Raw genomic sequence first — 24,716 nt, 5'->3', positions numbered from 1 at the left:
ATAAAAGTAATGGCAGTCAAATCAATTTGACTTTAATTTTTTTTTAGTAGTCTTTTCTGTCTGTTCTATTGGTATCGAAATTCTCAAAAAAAATCCGGCGAAATTACATAGCGAAACTGACTAATCTGTTGCGATAGCCAATTGTGGCTATCGCAAAGGATCGCATGATAGTACAAGATCAGCTGTGGCAATCGTATTGATCATATCAAACAAATTCTAATGATTAAAAACAAATAAAAGCAATCGCTAATTTGTGTGCTTTGACCCATTGTGTTTGTGAAAAGCATTTACATTGGAAGAAGTACATTTTTTTTATTCTGCAGAAAGAATGGATGATGATGAAGAAGATGACTGTATCCACTTGGAAAAGCACGGTATCACGGTCAGAATTTCGAAATATGAAATTTACGACGCAAATGATATAAATGTGGAAGTGATTGAAGACGTTCCACCCGAGCTAGAGCTGAAAGAAAAGGAGGCCATCATCTCGGTCGGATTAAAGATGACGCCTTCTGAAGCAATCTTTGACAGTCCCGTGAAAGTAACGATGCCCCATTGTGGTATATTCACACAGCCAGAGGCCGCGGAGATCTGCACTTATTATCGAAAAAGTGGTAATATTGGCATTTTTCAAGTTGCATCGTGATAGTGTAGTAATTTCACGGAACACCATGTATCTTGTGAGGGCTATTGTTAGTCCTGAAAAGGACCACCCAATTTCTAAATTTCGACAAGTGTACGTGTTCTTGTCGTCTTTATGAGAATGAACAAAGTTTGTAAAGACAGGTCTTATATAGTCTGTCAAGGTGTCGTATACTCTGTCAAAGTGCCGTGTGACCGTGAAACCTACTACACTATTCTTCTTCTATTCTTTTCCTGCTTGTGCTTCGCACTCGAGATATATTTAAATCAGATACAGATGGAAATTTTCAGAAATTGCATTGTGATCTTTCTTTGTTTTAATTTCAAAATTTGTATTAGATGATGTTATAGAGATCTCAGTCAAAATGGAGCAGGGATGTACTTGCGCTTTACTAATTATAGTGGTTTGATTTATTGAAAGAGGTAAATAAAAATAGAAGCTTTAAAATAAAGATTTATTTGTAAATGATCCGAGACTAATCGGATTTCGCAAGAAACTTACGTTCAATTGTTGATGGATTTTACCATTTTCTTTTTTTTTTGCAACACCGAGGTGAGTGCGCCTCACAACCTTCCATTGATCTTACAACTTTCGCTTAAGTTTTTGCTTTCAGCTGGAATTCAGTTTTAAGTCTAGTAACAGTGTGATTGTACCAGTCTTCTGACACCGCAAAATAAGTTTTGGGGCAAAAATTGTGCTTTGTTTTATGTGATATTCTGGTTTCAACTTTTCAAGTTTTGGGCTGTTATGGCTTTAGCTGAGCACTGACTTGGGTCATAACTTCAATACAGTCTATTGTGGTCCATTCAAAGTGAGCATTGAACGCAATGAAAGGGCTCAGTATTGTCATACTCCTTTCACTGGTTCTTTTGTGTTTGTCCAACGCCTTGAATGGGGGTCTTTTTTTTTCATCTATTCATTCCTGATCTGTGAATAGAGGTCATTACTAGCGGCATAGTCGTCACTATACTGGGAAGAGGATTTTATACTACAGCACTTCAACGAGTACATTTCGCATTGAGTTGACACAAGCTGCATGATGTACATCCAATCTCATTTCAGTCTCCTTTCTTCACACAAACAAAAGCAAACAAACTTGTTTGTTATATTTTTAATCAATTTGTTTAATAATTGTTTTACTCTTGGGAGAGTGCGGTCACCGACACCTTAAAAACAAATAACACAGTCGTTCTCAAATAAACAACACCTCTAAACATAATGCAACTGGCATCTAACTCAGCTTGCACGCTGATTTGAATTTAGACTATTCTAGTAATCGTCATGATTACACATTCTAAAGAACATTGTTCTCGTGTATATCATGTAAAATGGTTGCATATTCATGAAACATCAACATTTGAAATCTTAGTGGTCGTATGTCAATTACACTGAAAGATTGCGTATGAATTTCCTTTAGACCTATAATTAGATTTATGAAACGATAATCAAATATTGAATTATCGAATCTTAGAAATTGAGTTATCATTCAATTTGATAACTAAGATTTTGCTTGCGTACTGCAAGCAAAACCATGGACCTTGAGATAGGCGAAAACAGAGCTAAACCAAATAAGGAAAATTGTCTGAAATTCCTATCCGACCCCATTAAGGCGATCGAGTAAACAAAGAAAATAGCTCCAAGGTCATCCTACATTTTTACTTATTCTTTTCGATTTTTGTACGGAAATAAATTTTTGACCCCCTAAAAATATGGTTTTATAAATATCTGTGATAAAAGAATTCTGGGGGGGGGGGGAATATGCTACTGCCCTGTACATGCTGTATGGTGCGATGACCGCGAATGAAAGCTAACCCGAAATCTCCCTTCCACCTAACATAGCAACAATAGCATGTTGCGTAATCACGTGCATTTCAAAATTCCCCCTCAAATGAGATAGCAATTCTCTTTCTATACAATGCTAAGAGAATTTTACAAATCCTGGACCTAGGGAAAATACCGAGGACAATGGAGCTTCTTCTACATCTTCTAAAATGAGTACAACCTACAGAGTGGTGTATAGTAGTCTAGATGAACGTTGGATCTACGCTGTGTACATCGAATTGATGCAGATGCTTGGAAATCATTCACTCGGGGGCACAAATTGACGCCCAAGCCAGTACATAGGCTGCAAAAGGGGTTGAAGCATACAAATGCGTGCTGAAACGAACGACAAGACTTCCAATGGTTCCTAAGGTCATTTTTATCAAATCCATGGGCCCTGGACATTGTCATATAACATGTGGATATCTTGGCACTCACTAAAACATGGATAACGGTAACCATGGTAACCCAGGGTGCTCCGGTCCGCGAAGCGGGTAGGACCCCTGGGGAGTGTTTCATCAACATTTTTGTCCGACAAGTTGTCAGATCTGACATCGTTCTCTGACTCTGATTGGCTGTGAGGCACTGTTCTATGGTAACTGTCAGATAAAATAGGACTTGTCGGATAAAACGTCCGACAAGTCCTTTCATGAAACGCTCCCCCGGACTCGTCCGTGTAATATTAGGCAGACATGGATACTCTCCAAAATGGGGGAGAATGGGGTCGCAGTAGCACATTAAATAAAAGGGGATTTAATGAATTATTTTACCTCGATTAAATGTTATTCATAATTCAGCTTTTCGTTCACACACTGACCCACTATTTTTTTATAGCAAATTGCTGAAGATAAGCGACCTATACTTATTTCATTTAGGACAATTTATGTTTAAATTTGACAAAACACACTTCCACGTGTATTTGATTCTATGTTTCCTCTTCGTCTTTTCATAATTACCCTACTAGGCAATCTAACGAATTTCATTTACCCCGTTTTAGAACTTTATTGGCAAAGAGTACATTTATGTTCGGTGGCCCTAGATTTTGGAACTCCCTCGACAATAACATAAAAAACAGCCCTTCCATACATTCTTTCAAAAGAAAACTGACAAACTTCTTACTTATATCCTACCGAGGTCTTCATTACTAATTCCCGCTCGTTATCATCTCCTCTCAGACTTCAAGTTATTTTTGTTAGTCTTTATCATTTTGTTTTTATCCTATCTTTTCGGTCGTAATTTGTCCTGATTCTATTCTACGTTTATTTCTCCTTTTGTCGTCCTGTTTGGTTTGGTTTTTTTCATTTTATTTTATTATTTTTTTTCGTTTTGTCTTGTTCTGTGAGTTATCCTGTTCTTTTTAATCTATCAGTAAATTTTAATCTCCGTATGCAAATAGCAACCATTGCGTCTCTCTCTCTCCCTCTCTCCTCTATTCTCTTCCTTTATGGGGGTTCACATTATACAAGCTATGCTTTTGAGTGAATACCCCATTTCCACAGATACTTTTATTCTAGCCAAACTATATATTATAATTTGTCTACAAAAATATTTTGTATTATTTTTTAAATGTTATCATGATGATCATTCATGTATTGTAAATATCTGTTATAATGTATAAAAAAGATGATATGTATCAATATTTATGTTATTTCTGTTTGAAATAAATCTGAATCTGAATATGGATGAAGGTATATCGTAACACAGAATCCTGACACCGAGGCATAAACTGGACCCTCAAAAAAGGAAAAGTCAGACCTCTATTTCAGGGGCACTCAGTATATAATGCATAGTGGGTATGCGGAGGGGACCCCCATTTTTACACTCATATTTCCGTTCCAAGGCATAGCATTTTTGTCTTATTGAGAAGAAGAACAAAGAAAGCCGCTCCAATGCATAGCATTTTCTTCTTATCGAGAAAAAAGAAGAAAGACGTCCGCTCCAAAGCTTCGCATATTTTCCGTTTCGCCGTTGCGGTCCCATTGATCTGCTACGATGAGCCGCAATTTTGGTGAAAAGCGGCCGCAGAGCACTGCCCGACCCCCGGGCCCGACCATCGCCTCTGCGCTAGCGCACGCGGCGCCCGTGCCGGCAGGCTAGCTGCATGCACGTATGCCCGTTCCATTGGGATGCACACGCAGGCGACCCGTTCCAAGGACCCCCGTTTTCACAAACATTTGTAGTTCCGAAGCCCGTTCCGAGGACCCCCTTTTTTACAATAAGTCCGCTCCAAGGCCCCCGTTTTTTTTATCTCGCCCGCGCCGGCACACCCCTACCACTTTTTGGTCGAGTGCCCTCCCCCCGGGGTTCATTCTCGATATCGATCGGTCATTTTGTTTCCAATTTTGAAAGAAGAGAACGAACGAGACAGAACAATTATTCTCTTTTTTAAAAGCTCCCTGGGTTAGGCTAATGGGAGATGAACGTGATGGCCGGGTCTTGTCTGATTTCTACAACGATCTTCCATCTCATCAGTTCATCAGCTCACAGAGAATAAAGAGATCAGGTGGTGGTGTTGGTGTATGCCTTCATCGACACTTCAACCTTCTTGGAAAAGACTTTGGAACTCGTGAATCTTTTGACTATCTTAATGTCCCCATTTCAGGGGACTGTCAAAAACCTCTTCGCCTGGTGGTAATCTGCAGACCACAGAGAACTATTGATCGACGATCAACATCTTCCATCTTTCTTGATGAGATTGCTACCTTTCTTGAAGAACTGGCATCTGAACGTAACCATCTTTTGCTGAGTGGTGACTTTAAATGATATGTCAATGATGATAGAGATCAAGAGGCAGTTTTATTTCTGGACTTTATTTCGTCAGCTAACTTGATCCAGCAATGTTGACTTTCCCACCCATTAAAAGGCCTTACTTTGAATCTTGTTCTTACAAGAGTATCGGATGATGCAATTTCTAATGTTTATTAATCGCATTTTCTTCCTTCTGACCTTTCTTCCGTCAACTGCCAACAAGATGCCTGGTCCAATGAAAATTGATATCAATTTCCGCAAACTGAATGACATCCTTCCATTTCTCTCTAAAAAAAAGTACCACCCAACATGCCCAAAGACTCGTTCAGGCACTGGTCATGTGTCGCATTGACCTTTGCAATAGTCTGTAATATGGTCTTCCTGATATACAAATTAACAAACTGCAGAGAGTACGAAATTCAGCCGCTAGACTGATTGCTAATCGTCGTTCACGTGACTCTGTCACTCCACTGAGCTTCACATGCTAAAGGTCCGAGAACGAATTGATTTTAAGATCCTCTTGCTGACATTCAAATGTTTGAAGAAATCAGCTCCAGTCTATCTTAAAGAGTTGATATCAGAATATTCACCCTACCGCAACTTGCGCTCAAGAAACAAATCACTCTTAATATTTTCTGCCACCAATACCCAGTCATATGGTTCACGATCTTCCTATTCCGCATCCCCTCAACTCTGGAACAATCTAACACAGAGTATAAAACAAGCAGATTCAACAGAGAAATTCAAATCCATGTTAAAAACCTACTTTTTGTGTTAAATAGCCTTTCCCTTCGCGTGTGAAGCCCCTCAACTGTTTACAGTCTACTGTGAAATATACAATTAATTTCTTTTTATTTTTTGCTGAAATTCTTTCTTTCTATCTATTTTCCCGAACGCTTAGAGACATAGATTGTGATAAGCACTCTACAAATAATGTGTATTATTGTTGTCATTGTTTTCATTTTTATGATTATAAATCTTAAAAAAGATCACCTTACGCTTAACGTTCGCAATATCTAGTTCTTTATTAAAACGTCATTTCAATTCAATTCAATTTTATTTATTTCATTAAACTGTCAAGTTTTCAGATCGACATATTTTTTTTCTTCTACTTCCGCTTTGCGCTCGACATATATTTAAATCAGATACCCATCCTGTTAGAACAAATAAAAAAATGCTTAGCAAGGCCTGTTTTAGGTCTAACACCCCCTCCCCCTCCCCCCCCAAAAAAAAGTATGAATTTACGCTTCGTGTACTTCGTTCTCTCTCTTATATAAATGTACTTTAACTCTCTAAATATAAAAAAAAATCGCGTCCTGTTTCACGCTTGCATCTGTTATTTAGTAAGATACCCATCCTGCTTATGTCAAAAGTACTTAAAATTACAAGTTTTCAGGTCAGTATAATACAAAGTTAAGATGTACATAATACTTCAGACTTAAGATAGTTTTTAGCAGCCGATCTTGGAAAATGTGGATTAAATATTTTTTTCCACCTCCATACTATTGGTGAAAGATTGATCCGCCCCTCGATATAACGGCCTGATGATAAACTTGAAAGGTACACTTTTTTATAATTCAGAACCCCATCGCAAAAAATAAAATCCTGGTTACGGGCTTGCTTCGTATGTACAGATGATCTATAGATATTGTGTGAAAAGAGATGGATAGGAATCAGGTAACGAGGATCCGAAAGTTACACTCTAAAAACTATAATGCTGTAAAGGCCTGGGGTAGATCTCCATTTTAAAGGGCGGACGAGTGACAGTGCTTTTGATATGAGTGGGAAACGCTGTCACTCCTTGTCCCATGTCCACCCTTTGAGCAACATAGCTCTCAGAAATAGATGTAATGCACTGTTAAAAACCCTGATTTTAAAGAAAAAAATAAGATTTTGCAGAAGGCCATAACAGAATCATTCTGTGAATTCTTAAAAGAGCGTAATGTATCTCGCCAGGTAGACATAATTACATTATTATGTCGACTTGGCAGGATAACGTATCTTGCCAAGTTGACATCTTTTTTTGCGAAATGGCGAGATAATGTAGCCAAGTTGACATACAACTTTTTGTATGTCGACTTGGGGGGATGAATCATCTCTCCATCTCGATAAGTCGATGTAACTATACAGCTTCCGTACGGTTATCACATACAATCAAGAAGTTTCTATTACTGGAGTTCCAACAGGCAACAAATTTATTCAAGCAGCTGTTCATTTCTAAAGAAGCACAAAAGAAAGAACGGCAGTTAAGGCCTTTTTGATGTCCGTCTTCGAAGCCGCCAGTTTCAGTGAAGAAATTCGGGGAGTGAAATTTTACGATATCCATTTGGATCAATTTTCCATCTTTTATATTCATAAATAAACAGAAATGTGTACGCATGACAAGGCATCATTAACCAAGCACTATTATGTTGAGATATTTGCCCAGATTAATATCAATTTACCTTTAATTATTGGAAAAAGTAAGAATTTGACCTTTACTGAAACCAGATTTTAACACTTTTCCGATCGTTTGCGTAAATGAAAATTTCAAATGTGGTCGATGGAATATTACTATTCATTATTGTATATGCAGATGAGTGCCCGCACATGCCCAGTCGAGGAAATTTGAGACATATTATTCAGGACATATTGCATAGTTTATTTTCGCATGCCCCCGAATTACACATATAACCAGACCAGATGTGGCGAAAAGGTAATTATCATCACAATAGCATATTTCCCTTTATATATGACCTATAGCTGCGGAGTCATGCGGGAATCATTTGTCTACACAATTGCAAGAGATGTGCATGACTGACATACTTTCTGCTGGCAGCTTCGAAGCTTGTTCAAAGGGATTTTGTCCGCTGTTACTCCATCTCATTTAAACCTCCTTGATACAATCAAAAAGACCTTTTTAAATAAAAGACATAATTAAAAATAAGAAGACATTTTTAGATATACATGAACCAACCATTGAAAGTAGAAAAACGTTATGCATGTTATGGCGCTGTCACACCTTGGCGTTTTAGACAGCGTATGCCCGACGTATGAGGAATTTGGCGAATACGCTGGCGTACGTCGAATACGTTACGGGTAAGTTTTGCATACGTTAAGAGTACGCTGGTATACGTCGTCATACGGCGAGGTCGTCGAAAAATTTTGTGCAAGCACAACATTTTTCGACGTATGCCAGCGTATGGCTCATACGTCCCGCATACGCGGGCCATAAGTTGTAGGCAAGTTACGCGATCGTTGATACACGTTGACACACAGTCGATGTACGTCGAGATAATGTCCAGCGTACCCTAAAACTTACTTCTAACCTATGAGTAACGTGCTTTGAACGTATGTGTAACTTAACTCCAACGTATATTGACGTATGAAGACGTGCTCCGGACGACCACAAAACTTACTGAACGTGTTTATAACTTACAGCTACCGTATAATGGCGTATTGACAACGTTTATAGGAATTGGTATGTAAAGGTGGGGTTCACAGGAGTTTTCTTCGGCACGGCGGTGGTGTTGATACGGTGATGTATTGTGCGGTTATGATTTGAATAGTCGAGCGGCAGCCTTTTTATAGGCTACGACACGTGTTCGTCAGCGATACGCTGCCGCGCGCTATGCGTAAGTTAGGCTATCGTAGGGCATAAGTTGTGTACGCCAGCAATACGCTAAGCATTCGTTGGAATACGTTACTTATAAGTTAACGAAGCGTTCGATATAAGTTAATAATACGTTATGTATACGTCCAACTCGTTATGAATACGCTAAGTATACGCCCAGAGTTGAAAAAAAATCAAAGTTCAGCGTATGCCGACGTTTTAGAGAAATTTTGATACGTCGGGCATACGCTGTCTAAAACGCCAAGGTGTGACAGCGCCATTACACGAGAAATACAATCTATTTTTCTTTTTTTTCCCATCCATAGCTTCTTCGAGTTTTTGTGCAATTCCATCGACGAGCACAAGTACCCCATGGTGTGTCGTGAGAGACCGTGACCTAGATATATACTTAAACCACTTCTCTGAATATTGGATTGTGGCTGCCATTAAATGGGCATTTCTTGGAAAACGTGTTATTTGTACGCCAAACATACCTGTGTCACCGAAGAAGGATGATGTACACGTGGTATTTGTTCAAGTACGAGATGAAAACGTTAAGGGAGAGGTCTGTTGTTTTGCCTTTTTTCATGTATTTTTTTTATTCATTCAACCGTAAAAAACATAACTCGCCTGCATTATTTGACTGGTGAGATATGTATCCTATTCATGAGTCATTAAATGAAGTCCTTAATAGATCCCTTTTCTGGTCAGTATATTAGAAATTTCAGGTCGCGCTCGAGTTTATTCTTTCGTTAGATACACATCTTTTATGGTTACAAAAAATGCTCGGAATGTGTAGTTTTCATTTCCTATTACATGAAATGTTGATAGGTTTGAGTTCCCGATTCGGGCTAGCAAGAACACCCGTTTAATCGTAATTAGCACCATGATTTACCAAAAGCGAGTTTCCAACTTCAGATTTGAAAAGACGGGTAGTTTGGCCATTAATCATCACTCGAATTGATGGAACTTTGTGCTTCACTGATCACTTCTATCATCCCATAGGGTCACAGTGCGCAATAAATTAGTCTTAAGTGCATTGCCACCATAGTATTCTCATTGAGCGTTTTCGGTATTTATCTTTATTACTGTCGTTTATAGTTTTTAATGGTTAAATACACTGTATGACCATCTTATAAGAACAAGCGAATGATCATTGATGAAGGTGATGAGCAAACAATCACTTTTGAGGAAAGCGGGATGTTACTATCTTTCAGCTTAGAGTGTACACTCAAATATAAATTTATCAAATTTACGTGAGATCTAAAACAACATATACCATTTTGCGTATCATGACTTCATTATCTATTGCTTAGTTGAATCTAACTCAAATACATACTCTGGATTTTTCGATATTGATGGAAAATCGTACTTACAAATCAAAACAATTTTTTGTAGTAATAATAATTATCTTAATTGCATTTTCATTATGGTCGTGAGACGAGAAAATACTTTTCCAAATTGACATATAAATTTATTACCTGACTTTGACGTAATTTCAACCTTGAAATGTATTACGAAATGGAAGAATAAACTAATCTTAGGGAAAATAGAATGAAAAGAAAAGTTTCATTTTTAGTTGGACAATGCCCCATTCATTCTTATATGGAAAAAATAATTTTGCCTCGAGACTATAATTGTCCTTAAGACCTTGATGATTTCATTATGTTTGTAGGTTATCTACAGAATGGATGCAGATAAATACATCATATATTGTATAATTATCTTGTATTTGTCTTTAAAATAGCAAAAACGTGGAAGTTGGGTGACAATCATTTTATTGCAAACCCTTTCACACTATAACACGGAATTGTGGGAATACCTAAAATACGTTTAAAGTGATAATTCTGAATTTGTGCATGCATATAATTCGATCCGTTTTCTTAATTTTGCTTCCCTTCCTCTCAATCACTCTGACCCATCCCCCTCTCCATCGCTTTTGTTACTTCAACTCTGTTTTTTGTTTTGGTCCCACTCTCTCTCTCTCTCTCCACCCTTCTCTCAATGCCATTCCGACGCCCCACTTTTATCTGAATCAGTATTAATTCGAAAAAACATAACATGTTTTCTTTCGCAACGCTGAATCTGTCAAGACCCTTTATGGATACGAGGCACCAATGTTGGGAGAACAATTCTTACTGAGGTGGTATTCAAGTGCGTTAAATATCACTTGTCCAGAAAGCACAAAAAAAAATATTCCAAAGGTGAGTTTGTCATATTTCTTTAAATTATCAGGAAAGCAATATAGGACTACATCTAAGTCCATTTATAACCAATTATAGCTATTATGAAAATGGTTCCTTTTCAGGTCATTAAAAAACAGCTCGCGCTTCGCGCTGGAATTATTGGTCCAGTCCATACGAAATACTTTGTCTTGTTGTAGAAAATAAAGCTAAGTTACATTGGGTCTATACTTTTAGACTTACTACATCACTGACCCCCCCCCCCCCCCCCCTAAAAAAAATAATAATAATAAATGAATAAAAAAAAATAAAACAAAAATAAAAAAATAAAAAAATAAGAATAGAATAAAATAAGATTTAAAAAATGAAAAATGAAAGCAATAATAATAAATAAAATGAATAAGGACTTACGGAGAACAATATTTGCGTCAGTCATTGCCCATGAATGTTCATCGTCTCCTTGTCCAAATATATTCAATCAAATAAATCAAATAAATTAAACTTGCATCTGAGCCAAGGTCAAATGTAATTCGAGATCAATGTACTTACGATTTTATTATCCATTCAATTATCACTTCTTTTAAAAGTCAAAATTGCTATTATATTGAATCACGTAATGCAGACTAGACAACCAGATGTTTCCACTTTTAATATTTTGATGAAAGCTTAAATCCATTCACCTTACTATAAAGTGAATCTATTGCAATTGTCTTTTTACTTAGACTCTAGAGGAAAGTGAGTTGTGCTACCTGTCAAATCAGAGGGTTATGTTCAAAGTGGATACACGTGACATACAAGGAAATAAAGTGATATTACAGTTCATCTTAAAGCAACACACGGAAAAGGAGATATTTGTTCCAATGAATCTAATTGGTAATTGGCGTTATATATTTCATGTATTTGTTTAAATGATGAGAACAGTCCTTTCAAATTATGTTTAATTTAGGAACCTGTTTTTTTTTTCAGTATAAGGCAGTAAGGAAACCGATGTTAATAGTTTCAGCTGAGTACAAAATCAATCCCAAGAAATAAATTTGATTTATCTTTATTGTCATTATTGCTGTTTTTATTATTGTTATTATCATCACCTTTGTTATTATTTTCATTATTATTATTAGCACTATTATTATTACAATATATTATTACAATAATCATTATTGCATTTCCATAGTTTTAATCAAAAATTAAATCAGGGTTTGGAATAGGGCTAGACAGTATACGATTTTTTGTACTGTGCAGTTTGGCTTGGCCCAATTTCCCACTTTAATAGAAAAATAAATAAGTAAGTGATTTAAATAAAAAAAACAGTTAATCAATGAAATATGGACCATGTGAGATGTTATAACCTGAATGTGAGGATTTTTTTTTCTATATTAGCTCCACTGACCAACCAGCATAAACATGATCCACATGCTTCAATAGCAGCCGAAGACGATGTTCCCTCAACTGCTAGGTAAGAACTTTGGTGTTATCAATACGTTTATGATTCATCATAATTCGAGAATCCATACAAGAAAATAAGCATTAAAATATGCATTTTTATACAATACTTTAATTTGAGAGAAGGCATTGCATGGTCAGCGAACACAAGGGCATACTGAATTATGCAATTTTATATGTGGTCCACTTCCTAAACATGGTGGTTGATATTCAAAGAACAAGATGATGTAATTTGGAAAATATTCTGGAGTTACATTATTTTGTAATAAGCTAGAATTTAAACCCAGAATTTATACTGAACTATTCTCATTGTACCAATCTGTAGGGATTTGAATGTATTTCATGCGACATGTACTTCGTTTGGCAGTTTAATAGACCTATAAAATTTGATATCAAAACATTTTTTTATCCTAATGGGAGCAATTTGTCGTGTCATCGTGCATTTTTGGTCTTTCTCCACACATTTTTGAGGGTCGCCGTCTTGAATCTTGTGTTGTGATTTTAGATTTCAAAAAGTAAATTTGTTCAAATATTTTGTATGATGAATGAAATATTTACGCGTTTCGCCAAATACTAGCAACTCCTTGAAATAACCAAGCAGTTACCAGCATTGAATGAAATAATTAATATACTTAAATCCTGGCTGTATTATCATGATTATTGTTTCCTTAGTCAGCTATTATTCTCTTAACTTGTATATCAAATGAAAATGTTGTCCTTTATGTGTCCCTCATTTTTCATTTTCAATATTTTTGTATGATATATAAATATTCAAATCTAAAAAAAGGGTAAGAAATTATGATAATCAATATTGTCCGATATCAAAGTACGAAAGAAATAGTATGACACCATCAACTCCTTCCTTTGCCTACTATTGAGAATGTGCATAAGAACTCCTTGCAAACCTTGAAAGTGCCTAAGCTTTCTCATTTCACATCCGATTTTGCCTGATATTTTATTTACAGCAATACAGACCAAGGATTCTCTACCAGTTCAAATTGATTTTGTTTTGAAGTGGAATGGGTTTTAGATTATAAACAAGGAAAATATACACAAACAGGAAATACGAACAGATAAAATAGACAAAGAGCAGAAGCAGAAAGAGGTGATAACTTACAACAACACAATTAAGAGTGATGTAAAACGAAGACAGAGGAATGTATTGTTTTGTCTTTCTAATTTTTAGGACGAAAGTAATAGATTCGACACAGGCGAAATGTTCTGCATAATTAGATCTGAAAACTATTTTAACATTCGAGGCTTAAAACGGTAGTTTGAAGTGATTTTACAATGGAGAAAATGATATAGAAAAACGAATAAGTGAAGAAATTTTTTGGGGGGAAGATGAGAAAATTAAGAGAGAAAGTATTGATGGGCAAAAAGCAGTGTAGGGTAAATCTCAACATTATTCCTTTATCTCTATCTCTTACTAGGAAAGTGACCGACAAAACACTTATTGAGTTGGCAGAGCACATTCCACCCTCTCATTACTACAATCTAAGTATAAATCTTGGAATCGAGTACAACATCGCGAGGAACATTTTAAGCAGGCATAGAGATGACAATGTGGAAGCCATGAGAGAATGCTTTTCAATGTGGAAGAATAAATTGGCTCCAAGTGTGGACGATTTAAACAAACTTCTTACAGATGTTGAATTAGGGATGTTATTCGTTCGTTAGGTCTAAAACAGTCTAGCCTAAACATACACCTTGACTTTTCTCATAATGTTGAATGAAACATTTCAGGGAGAGCTTCATTTATAGTCAAGTAGAACCTCAAGATGACCGTCAAGTTGGGTATAATTATGTTTGTTTGTTTTTGGCAGTATAGGATGTCTTCTTCAAGAATCCGAAGGGTGCCACCTAGGCACAATTGGACATTCTTTGGGGTTTTTTTCACATTCCTCTCAATTATGATTTTTTTCTACTTTGCTTAATAAGCATTTCATGTAAGGCGTCAAATATGAGCAAATGAAAAATAAAATACAAATATATTAATTGCATAACATTTAATCCACGCACAGGTCATTTAAATGTCTTAAAAGATCAAATGGGGCATATGATGCATAGCATCTCATGTTTTGAAAATAAACATAGCGTATTGTATGCATTTATTACGGAAATTTGTAGTTGGGGGTGTATTTAGCATGAATCTGACGGTTGCCACCTTGGAATTTTAAGGCAATTACTTTTTAGACATCATTGCCCACGCCCTCCTTTTCACATTCCTCTTGATTGCGACCTGTTTTTGTCTTTACTGGAATAAACATTTGATGTTTGGAACTAAATGATTACATGGCGTTCAAGATTCGTCCACATCACTTAAAGGTCATTAAAGGTATAAAAGGTCAAGATGGGTCACAAAAGTTTTGTTATACAGTGCAGAAGATCTCGTGCTTTAATTACCAGCAATTATTATATGCCTTCTTGAAGTAAAAGTTTTAGGCGAGAATGTGTACTTTGAGAATCTGATGGGCGCTTTATAGTCATCCTTGTACATTTTTTGCTTACTTTATGAGCACCATCTTGGCCCTTACTTTTAACAGGTAAAATTTGAACATAATGTAGTTTGCTTTGTGGGACGAATATATTATGTTTGGTATCATAGTGAACCTAATGAAATTCAAATGCATGGATCATCAGACTACTGCATGAGCAGATCATTGAAAAGATCAGTAAGGGCATTAGATATTTGGGCAGCAAAAGACGTGAATTACAACGTAATTTCTTGTAAAAACATATATAGGTGGTTATCCATGTAATTTGTTTTCATGTAGGGAAATTATTCAGTATATACATGTAGGTGCGATGTTCATAGAAACGCTAATTGCAGTTTTTGGACGTCATTATCAAGTGGAAGTGCCGTGGCCGAAGGCGCCTGACTATACAGTGCGTATCCCAAAAAAATTTACACTTAGAAAAAATCCTGTAAAATTACACATTTGTAATATCCAGAAGGTTTTTCCACATTTTAACATTGGTGCAGATCCATTTAAGCAAATGACGATATAACTGTCCAAAAATATTTCCACTTGAGTGAGCACCGCTTATACTTTTGAAAAGTTACAGAAAAATGATTTGCGCAGAACTTTGAAATAGTTATGCAAATAAAGGTAGACCTTAATCACGAAGAACACGTAGAATTTAGTTGTAAAATTGATTTGAGATATATCCTACCTTTAAAACTTGTTTCCTTGCCCAAAACACTCCGAAGAGTGCATTGCGCCCCATCCCACTCCCCCCCCCCCAAACACCGAGGCCATCGAGAAGTTATTTGCTTTACACTGAGCTGTGATTTACATGGAATTGCTTAGGCTTGATTTACATTTAGTTAATCATTATCAAGCTTGGGAAAAGTGTGGAGAAACAAGTATTAAATGTAAAATGAAATGTAAACCACTTTAAACTTTAAAAGCTTAGTGAAAAAATGCTGGAGATGTCTGTTATAAACTTTTGTTTAGATTCAGTTATGTCCTCAGATCCAGCTGGCACAAAAACGTAAAGATTGTGCTTACTAAATATTAAAATTTCAATTTGGGTGGCAAAATTGTTTAAAAAATGCTTGAATGTATGCGGTCTATTTCAATTGACTAAAGGTGCAAGGGTATTGTATGAGAAATGTTTCGCAGGGTAAGTTTTATTTCGCCTTTCCCTTTGACGCATCGTAAAAACGAGCATTTCTTCGCAAACAGATTTCTGCGAGCTTTACAAGAAATGAACAGTGCTCACTCAAGTGTAATATACTGTCAAAACTTTTACAGTCATTGGATAGATGAGACCCAAAGCCAAGATTATAAGTGAAAAAAATACCCACATGTTGTATATTTTTTTAATTCCAAGGGCTTTTTCAAAGTCTAAACTTTTTTTGATACGCACTGTATACATGGAAAGTCCAAGGCTCGATCCCGGCACAGTGCACCAGGGCCCATGCCCGTGAGTAATCTGCATTTTATCCTGCTTTCAAATAAATGGAAATGCTATATGCATTATTGGTTACTAGGTGTGCACTTGATTTAAAAAAAATGGTAAGTAAGGGTATTAGATATTTGGCAGCAAAAGACGTGAATAACAGTGAACATACAAACATTTTGTTTTCAATTAAAAAAAGAGGCTGACGTCGGAACCGTTAAAGACTATTATCTTCTGAATATCTCCACACAGGAAGAACATGTATGGTTTCATAAGCCTGCTGCATATTGAAGGGAATATAATTGACATCAAAGATACCAAAGCTAAGAAAAATTGTTGGCTGTGCACTGTCATGCCCTATCGATCAGGTTGTTATACAGTGCCTATAAAAAAACGGGACAGTTTGAAAAGTCTATGAAAATTTGTTTCAAATATTATACCTATATTTTGATGTTAATAGATGCTCTGAGATCTTATCTTTGAAATGCCATTAAAAAAACGATTTTTGGTCATGCTTGAGCGAACACGGGACGTTTTTGTCGGGGGGTTCAAAAGAGGCTTGCGCCAAAATGGCAGAAATGAGAAATTTGGCGATAAGACTTATGGCTAATCACCGGAATTTCCCTAAACTTTTCATTATCTTTGCCATAATTTTCAAATTATGCTGTCAAATTTCATTTACAAATTTATTTATTTTGTTTTTCATTTAAACTTCTTTTACCTTTGAATTTTCCTTCACAAGTAAGAAAATAAGACTTTTTGTCAACCCAAGTAGGAAGATTTGCATTATTACTTGGGAGAGTTTGTAATTATTCAAACATTTTATTTTATCCTATTTTCAAGGGGTTATTGAATCCTTCACCAAGTTTAATTATGTGCTTGACAGGACAAATAGGAAAGGATTCATGTCTTTCAATGGCAATGGTGTACTGAGTCCATTTTGAAGGAGCAAGATATGGCAGATCGGGTAAAATGTATTAAAAAGTTGTGAAGCTAGCAAGCAATAAGTTCCACTTTTTTCATTAAAATATCAAATTGTGTGACTATTTGACATAATATTTAGAAAATCAAATCATATTTCACTTTCTATGTTTTTGTTATTTTTCCCCTTTTTTTTTCTTGGTCATGATTTTTATTCTCATTTTTTGGGGGGGAGCACCCAAAGCCCCCGCCCATCAGTATGACACTGTTCAAAGGCACCATAACTTTTGTAGCACACAATAAAAGGATTTGAAAAAAAAACACGCTCTCCACTACTTCGGTTTAAAAAATTGTTTTTGCCTAAAGAAGGAATATTCGATGCTAAAACAGAACATATTGAAATGGAACAACAGAAATATTTAAGCTAATTAGTAGATTTGGAAATGAATTTGACCGCATAATTCAAAACTTATGGCGATGATAATGAAAAGATTAAAAGGAAGTCTGCTAATTAGCAAGAAGTACGATCATCATATTTATCATTTGATGCCATTTTGGCGCAAGTCTCCTTTTTAACCCCAGACAAAAACATTCCGTGTTCGCTCAAGCATGAACGAAACTATTTTTTTAATAACACATGAAAAACAAGACCCCAGAGCATCTTTTGTCAACAAAATATAGAGTTCATAATTTGAAACAAACATTTTTTAGACTTTTCAAATCTCTCCCGGTTTTCTTTTTTTTTATAAACACTGTACAGTAATGTATCATTCGGTAGGGAAAGATTTCAACACTGTACCTGCTGTTCGAATCGAGCCTGATGCAGAAGTTGGACGGCAAAAAATATGATTTATACCCTCTCTCATTCACACAAATGGAAATATAACAAAAGTTCTAACAACATTACGATTCTTCACGTAAAAGCAAGACAAATAAATGGTTAAAAACAAATCAAGTCGGCAAAGGAGTATGTCAAAGGGACTCGTCTTCAGGAGATTTAGCTGGAGATCAGCTGATCAGAATTACTCCCCAGCAACTCTCCTTGTCCATGTTTGGATGGTCTGTTCAGAGGGGTTACACTTCGTAATTCCGAAGGTTCGCAATTCCCAAACACGTAAATTGCCTTTACCTCGATGTTCGTTAATCCGAAAACGGAAAAGGGTTCGTTAATCCGAACATTTGTGGCGTACTTCCGAAGGTTCGTTAATCCGAAAAGGAAATGAGAGTCGTAATTCCGAAAGTTCGTTAGTCCGAAAAACGAAATGAGGTTCGTAATTCCGAAGGTTCGTTAATCCAAAACGAAATGAGGTTCGTAATTCCGAAGGTTCGTCTGTCCGAAAACGAAATGAACAACGAACCTCATTTCGTTTTTGGATAAACGAACCTTCGGAACAACGAACCTTATTTCGTTTTCGGATTAACGAACCTTCGGAACAACGAACCTCATTTCGTTTTCGGATTGTCGAACCTTCGGAACAACGAACCTTATTTCGCTTTCGGATCAACGAACCTTCGGAATTACGAATGTATACGTTTCAGACTTCAGAGGACTCTCCTTTACTAGTTCAATGCATAATTTGGTTGCTACTGAAGAAGTGAGTTGTAGGTGTTTAAAACAAGATTTTCTGCATTGTGTGGAAAAAAACCTTTCATTTGTGAACCTGTATTATAAACTGTTGTGGACGCCTCTTAAATGCCATGCAATTCTAATATTTGCTTTTGAATTTACACCTTCACGGAAGCAACACGGATCATCCCGGATTGTCAATCCGGGGTCATCCGTGTACAGTCCGGGACTACCGTGTACACTCCGGCTACTCATCCGGCGCCATCCTTGATGTACCGGCATGTCCGGGAGAAAAATTGAACATGTTCAATTTTTCATTCTGGAGTACACGGATTGATAATCATCCGTGTTCATCCTTGTAGCCTCCTTGTACATCCGTGTAGCTACCGAATGCATCCGGGAGGCTCCTTGTAAGAGCCGGGTGATCCTTGTTGATACCGGCTTTATCCGGGGTCAAATGTTTGTATTGTTTGCGTACATGAACAATAGTCCGTATTCATAACCAAGCACGAGCATGCTCCAGATGCTGCAAAAAGGGACGAAACTTCATTCTAGCAAGATGCCGGCGACAAGAAGTGGTAAGGTCCGTGTAAAGACCCAGTAACATCCGTGATCATCCGGGTATTCCGTGTTGGCTCCGGGAGCATATCAAACAGGATCCCTATTGCTACCTTGCCTATCCTTGTAGAATCCGTACTTTTCCGTACATATCCGTGTTAATAACCAGTTAACTCCGTACTCACTCCGGGAATGCTAGAAAATACAAATTTGGCACCCCGGATCATCACGGACTGAGATCCGTGATGATCCGTGTTGCATCCGTGAAGGTGTAAAATGGGCTTTAAACCGACGTCCGTGACATATAGCAATTACAATATCGCTGTACTTGTTGAGGGGTTCTGAATACTTGCTAAGAGTATCGTTCTGTTTCCAGTATTGATAACGGTAGGGTGTGACATGCCAACACTTGTTAAGGGGTGCATTTTCAGAATATGGAAAATACTTGTTTACAGTACTTTTCGAGACCCCATGGTCACGCCCGGTATCCACTCGTCAATGAAAGTCCCCCCCCCCCCCCCCCCCGGAGTGGGGGAGCAGGAATCCTGCAGTAAAGGATAAAGGCGCTATGTGCCTTCTTAGCTTTCCTGCACAATGGAAATAGGTAATGAAAGGGCACTTGTGGAATTCCCGCGGGAATGACGCGGCACTGACTTTGAATTAATTTAATCCCAGAAAGCATTGCAGCCATCATTTCAAATTTGAGGTGGACAGATGGGTACTATTATGATGTCCTATGATACGATGTTTCTGTGGACAGAATGCTGCTAATATTTTTCTCCGCTGAATTTTTCATTAATTTAAATGTTTCTAAATGCCAAAAGCCGTCAGTACTTACATCTTTGTAAGTACAATTGTGTTGATTAAACACTCTACAACGTGAAATACTTGTCTATTCTATTGCAAAAATTCAAAATGCAATTATGGAAACTTTTATGACTTTTATATGGTTTTATAAGATACATAATTTCATCATTTAGACTTGTTTATCGTAGAGCACATATTTTATTAAAGTTTTATTATACCTGCTTTGACTAAATAATTTGTATCTTATTCTCGGGCTATATACATGTATCTCAAGCTAGGTGACACATAAATGTCTGTATAGTTCTGGATAAGTGATTTGAATAAGTTTTTATATACCAACAGAAGTGTCATTATGGAAGGGGTAAAGCATTTTTGTTTCATATCACGTGCACTTATGAAAAAGATTTTTACATTGTATCAGGATGAAACTGACCAAGGTCCCGTAACACAAAGGTTGCCGATGAATCGAACTTGATTTTTACGATTGATTGTACATTGTATAGTCTATGCAATCAGTCGCAAAAAATATATGATAATAATAATAGGCATTTATATAGCGCCATCTATCTACAAATGTTCTATTCCGAGGCGCGTTGTTATTGTTATTACTATTATTACCCCCGGCTTTAGCTCTAGCTGCGTCTTAGCGCTCATGCATTCAATGAATTAATCCTGCCGGGTATACCCATTCACCTCACCTGGGTCGAGTGCAGCACAATGTGGATAAATTTCTTGCTGAAGGAAATTACGCCATTGCAGGGATTCGAACCCACAACCCTCTGTTTCAAAGTCAGAAGAATTATCCACTGGGCCACGACGCTCCACGATACGATATTATACGATGATCGCTAAGATTTGTGTTACGAGCCCAAGGAAATTAATTCTTCTTTACTTTTATATTACTCAATGAATGAAGAAAGGCACTTTATGTTATACACAACTTGTCTCCACAGAATGTTACATGGATGTACTTTTGGTGGAACACTTCAGTACTCGTGGACTAAGAAATCAAACTCCACCATATGTGACACAGATGTTAATTGGTGAAAGAGGGTCCAGTTTCATAAAGACTTACAGCTATCGTGAATTTACTGTTATTGTAACTTCCATGTAATCCTTGATTGTGATTGGCTGCTGAGCCCTGTTGCCATGGTAGTTGCCAATAATGGCAAAGTTACATACTCTGTATGAAAGAGGCCCAAGTTTCCGATAAGTCTAGTTAAGTTTATATCACCTATGTCAATGTAAATGTATCAATGGATATGGAACTGTATATTAATTTGTTTTGTGTATTTTCGTTCTATAAAGTTATGAAGTAAACTTTAAGAGATCTTTACTGTTGTTCATTCTTATTTTGTATGGATGCAGACCAAGGCTTGGGGCTTCACGAAAAGATGTTTCTCCTATTTAGCAAACCACTTTCATTCATTGTCTTAAAACCACTTGGATACAAACAAGTAGTATTTTCTCTATCTGCTACATATAACGAAGTGCTGGCACATGTGCCTACCCCCTCAGGAGGCGACTGAAGTCACCCAACCCCTATTTCGTATTTTGCTAATTTACAGGAAAATCTGTAAATTTGGGACCCCCATTGAGGCAAAAAGGTGTTTCTGCTATATATCAATTCCATTTCATTGCCTTAATTCACTTGGAGACGAAAAAGTAGCATTTATTCTATCAGTTACACATAAAGAAGTGCTGATACAGCAGAGCCTACCTTCGTCAGGGGCTCCCGAAATTATCAATCCCTTTTCCGTATTTTACCTTTTTTATTAACAAATCTGCGAATTTAGAGCCCACATTGAGGCAAAAAAATGTTTCTCCTATATAGCAAACCACTTCCATTGTCTTAAAACCATTTGGATACAAAATAGTAGTATTTTTCTATCTGCTACATATAACGACGTGCTGGCACATTGAAGCCTACCCTGTAAGGGGCTCAAAAAATCACCCACCCCTTTTCCGTATATTGCCCATTTCTAGGAAAATTCGCCATTTTGAATGAATAAATGAATTTATTGAATTTCCACGATCAAAATAAAAGTGTACAAAGTAAACATAAATTTTATTACAATAAAGTGGAGGGGATAACAAAAGTGAAATTACTTATCTAGGTTATCCCCTTAAAAAACAATAAGTACACGTAAAATATATCAAATTATGAATTTCAATGTAATACAAAAAAAAATCACTAAGTTAATAATTTACAATTAAACATAATCATGTATACACTCACACAAACATACACACACTTTATACACATGCATTATCGCGCTGTAACAAAAAGTGCCCATATATCCTTTTGAATGAGTTCAATGTTGGTTTTTTACTTATAATTACTTTAATATTGTTCCAAATTTCTGGACCTTTAAAGAAAAAGAACATTTTGAGCTGTTTTTTTTTTCTTGTTTGAAGAAAATTATATTTGATGGATGATTTTGTATTATAATTGTGAAAATCAGAATTGAATTGAAAATAGTTTGAAATTTGAATGGGAATTTTATTTCTGCAACAAAGATACATAAAAATTCCAATATTATTATAGAGATTTAAATCATAAATATTCAAAATCTGTAATTAGAAAGAAGTGGCTTCGAGTGGGCGAAATAAGAGGACTTTATATTGATACGAACAACCTTTTTCTGCAATAAGAAGAGTCTGCTTATATATGAGTTATTTTAATTACACCAGGCTATATTACAATATATGCAGTTTGAATAAGGTAAAATAATTGCACTATATATAGTCATCAATATGAATTTTGGCAAGAATCGTATTCTGTTGGAAATACCAACTCCTTTGGAATTTTGTTACAGATGATACCAATGTGTTCATGCCATGTTAATTTGTTGTCTGTTGTCACCCTTAAAAAGTTAATGAAGATACTAATGAAATTTTTTATTCCCCATATTTACATTAAATTGTGTATCTAAATGCCTATTCGTAAATATCGTGTAGTTATTTTTTTTAATAAGTACTAGTTTATTTACAGATAACCATTTATCTAAAAGTACCAATTCACGATTGAACTTATCGTTTAGTAACTGAGGGTTTGTATGTGACATGAAAACACTGGTACCATCTGCAAACTGAATAAAATCAAGATGACACGGCACATTCTTTATATCATTCATGTAAATAAGAAATAACAACGGGCCTAAAATTGAACCCCGGGGCATTCCACGTCTGCTGCATTATATTTCGGAAGTAATATTGTTAACATATATAAACTATTTACGATCAATTAAACAGCTTTGACACCAATCTAATAACACACCCCTTATACCATAATTACTGAGTTTGTGTAACAAAATGAAATTATCGAGAGTATCAAAGGCTTTTGACGAATCAATAAATAAACCCAACATAATTTCTTTCTTGTCAAAACAATTGCTAACTTAATGGATGAACTCAAGAAGTGCAGAAGACGTGGAATGCCCCGGTGAGCCCTATTGAGACAAACAGCGTTCCTGTTTTGCAAAATGTCACTTTTGTTTTGTAACTCCTGGGAGACGAAAAGGTAGGATTTTCTCTATCAGCTTCATTTGAAGACGTGCCCTTCACAGAGGCCTACCCCCGTCAGAGGCTGACGAATCCCCCCCCCCCTTCGCCTATTTGCCCATTTCATTGAATAATTCGCAGTTTTTTACCCCCTCGTTCAGGCCAAAAAGCATTCCTGCTATATAGTGATGCCAATTCCATTTTTGATACAACTTAAAGATGAAAGAATAGGCCTTCTTCTATTAGCTACATGAAAAAAAAGTGCTGGCACATGGACGCTACTCAATTCAGGGGCTGCTGAAGTCTCCCCACCTTTTTGCCTATTTTTCCATTTTATTGGATAATTCGCTGTGGTTAGCCCCATCGATGCAAAAAAAGGTATTTCTGCTATCAAGTAAAACCTGGGCTTGGGGATGAAAGAGTAGGCTTTTTATACACAGAAATGCTGGCACATCGACGCCTACCCTCTTCAGGGACTGCCGAATATCAAATCACCCCATGCCGTTCCGTTCGTCCATTTTTTCTAATCATTAGAAAATTCGTCATTTTGGAGTCACTATTGACATGATTGAGGCAAAGGGCGTCGCTGATAGAGTCCGGTAAAATCACTTCTATTATTTAAATCACCTAGAAATGAAAAAGAAGGCACTTTTTATCAGCTATCCTCTTCAGTGGCTCCAAATTGGCAGATTATCCCATAAATATTGGCAAAATACGGAAAAGAGGTGGGTGAGTTCAGCAGCCCCCTGAGGGGGTAGGCTTCAATGTGCCAGCACTTTGTTAAATGTAGCAGATAGAAAAATAATACTACTTTTTCGTATCAAAGTAGTTTTAAGACAATGAAAGTGGTTTGCTGTATAGGAGAAAGATCTGTTTGCCTCAATGTGGGCTCCAAACTAATAAAAAGTTAAAGTACGGAAAAGGGGTGGGTGATTTCTGGGGCGCCTGACGGGGTAGGCTTTGCTGTACCAGCACTTATTTATATGCAACTGATAGAATAAATGCTACTCTTTCGTCTCCAAT

General features: G+C 36.5%; 1 protein-coding gene across 1 annotated transcript; it reads left to right on the top strand.

Moving 5' to 3' along the window:
- Positions 1-328: 328 nt before the first annotated feature.
- On the top strand, positions 329-14,107 carry LOC121406321. Its single transcript, XM_041597336.1, has 6 exons — positions 329-614; positions 9,131-9,369; positions 10,898-11,008; positions 11,710-11,860; positions 12,365-12,440; positions 13,861-14,107. Exons 1-6 carry the CDS (start codon positions 329-331, stop codon positions 14,105-14,107), a joined length of 1,110 nt encoding a protein of 369 aa, XP_041453270.1.
- The last annotated feature ends 10,609 nt before the right edge of the window (positions 14,108-24,716 follow it).

Source organism: Lytechinus variegatus, chromosome 19, assembly GCF_018143015.1.
Source record: "Lytechinus variegatus isolate NC3 chromosome 19, Lvar_3.0, whole genome shotgun sequence".
NCBI lineage: Eukaryota > Metazoa > Echinodermata > Echinoidea > Temnopleuroida > Toxopneustidae > Lytechinus > Lytechinus variegatus.
This window is presented reverse-complemented; position numbering and strand designations above follow the sequence as displayed.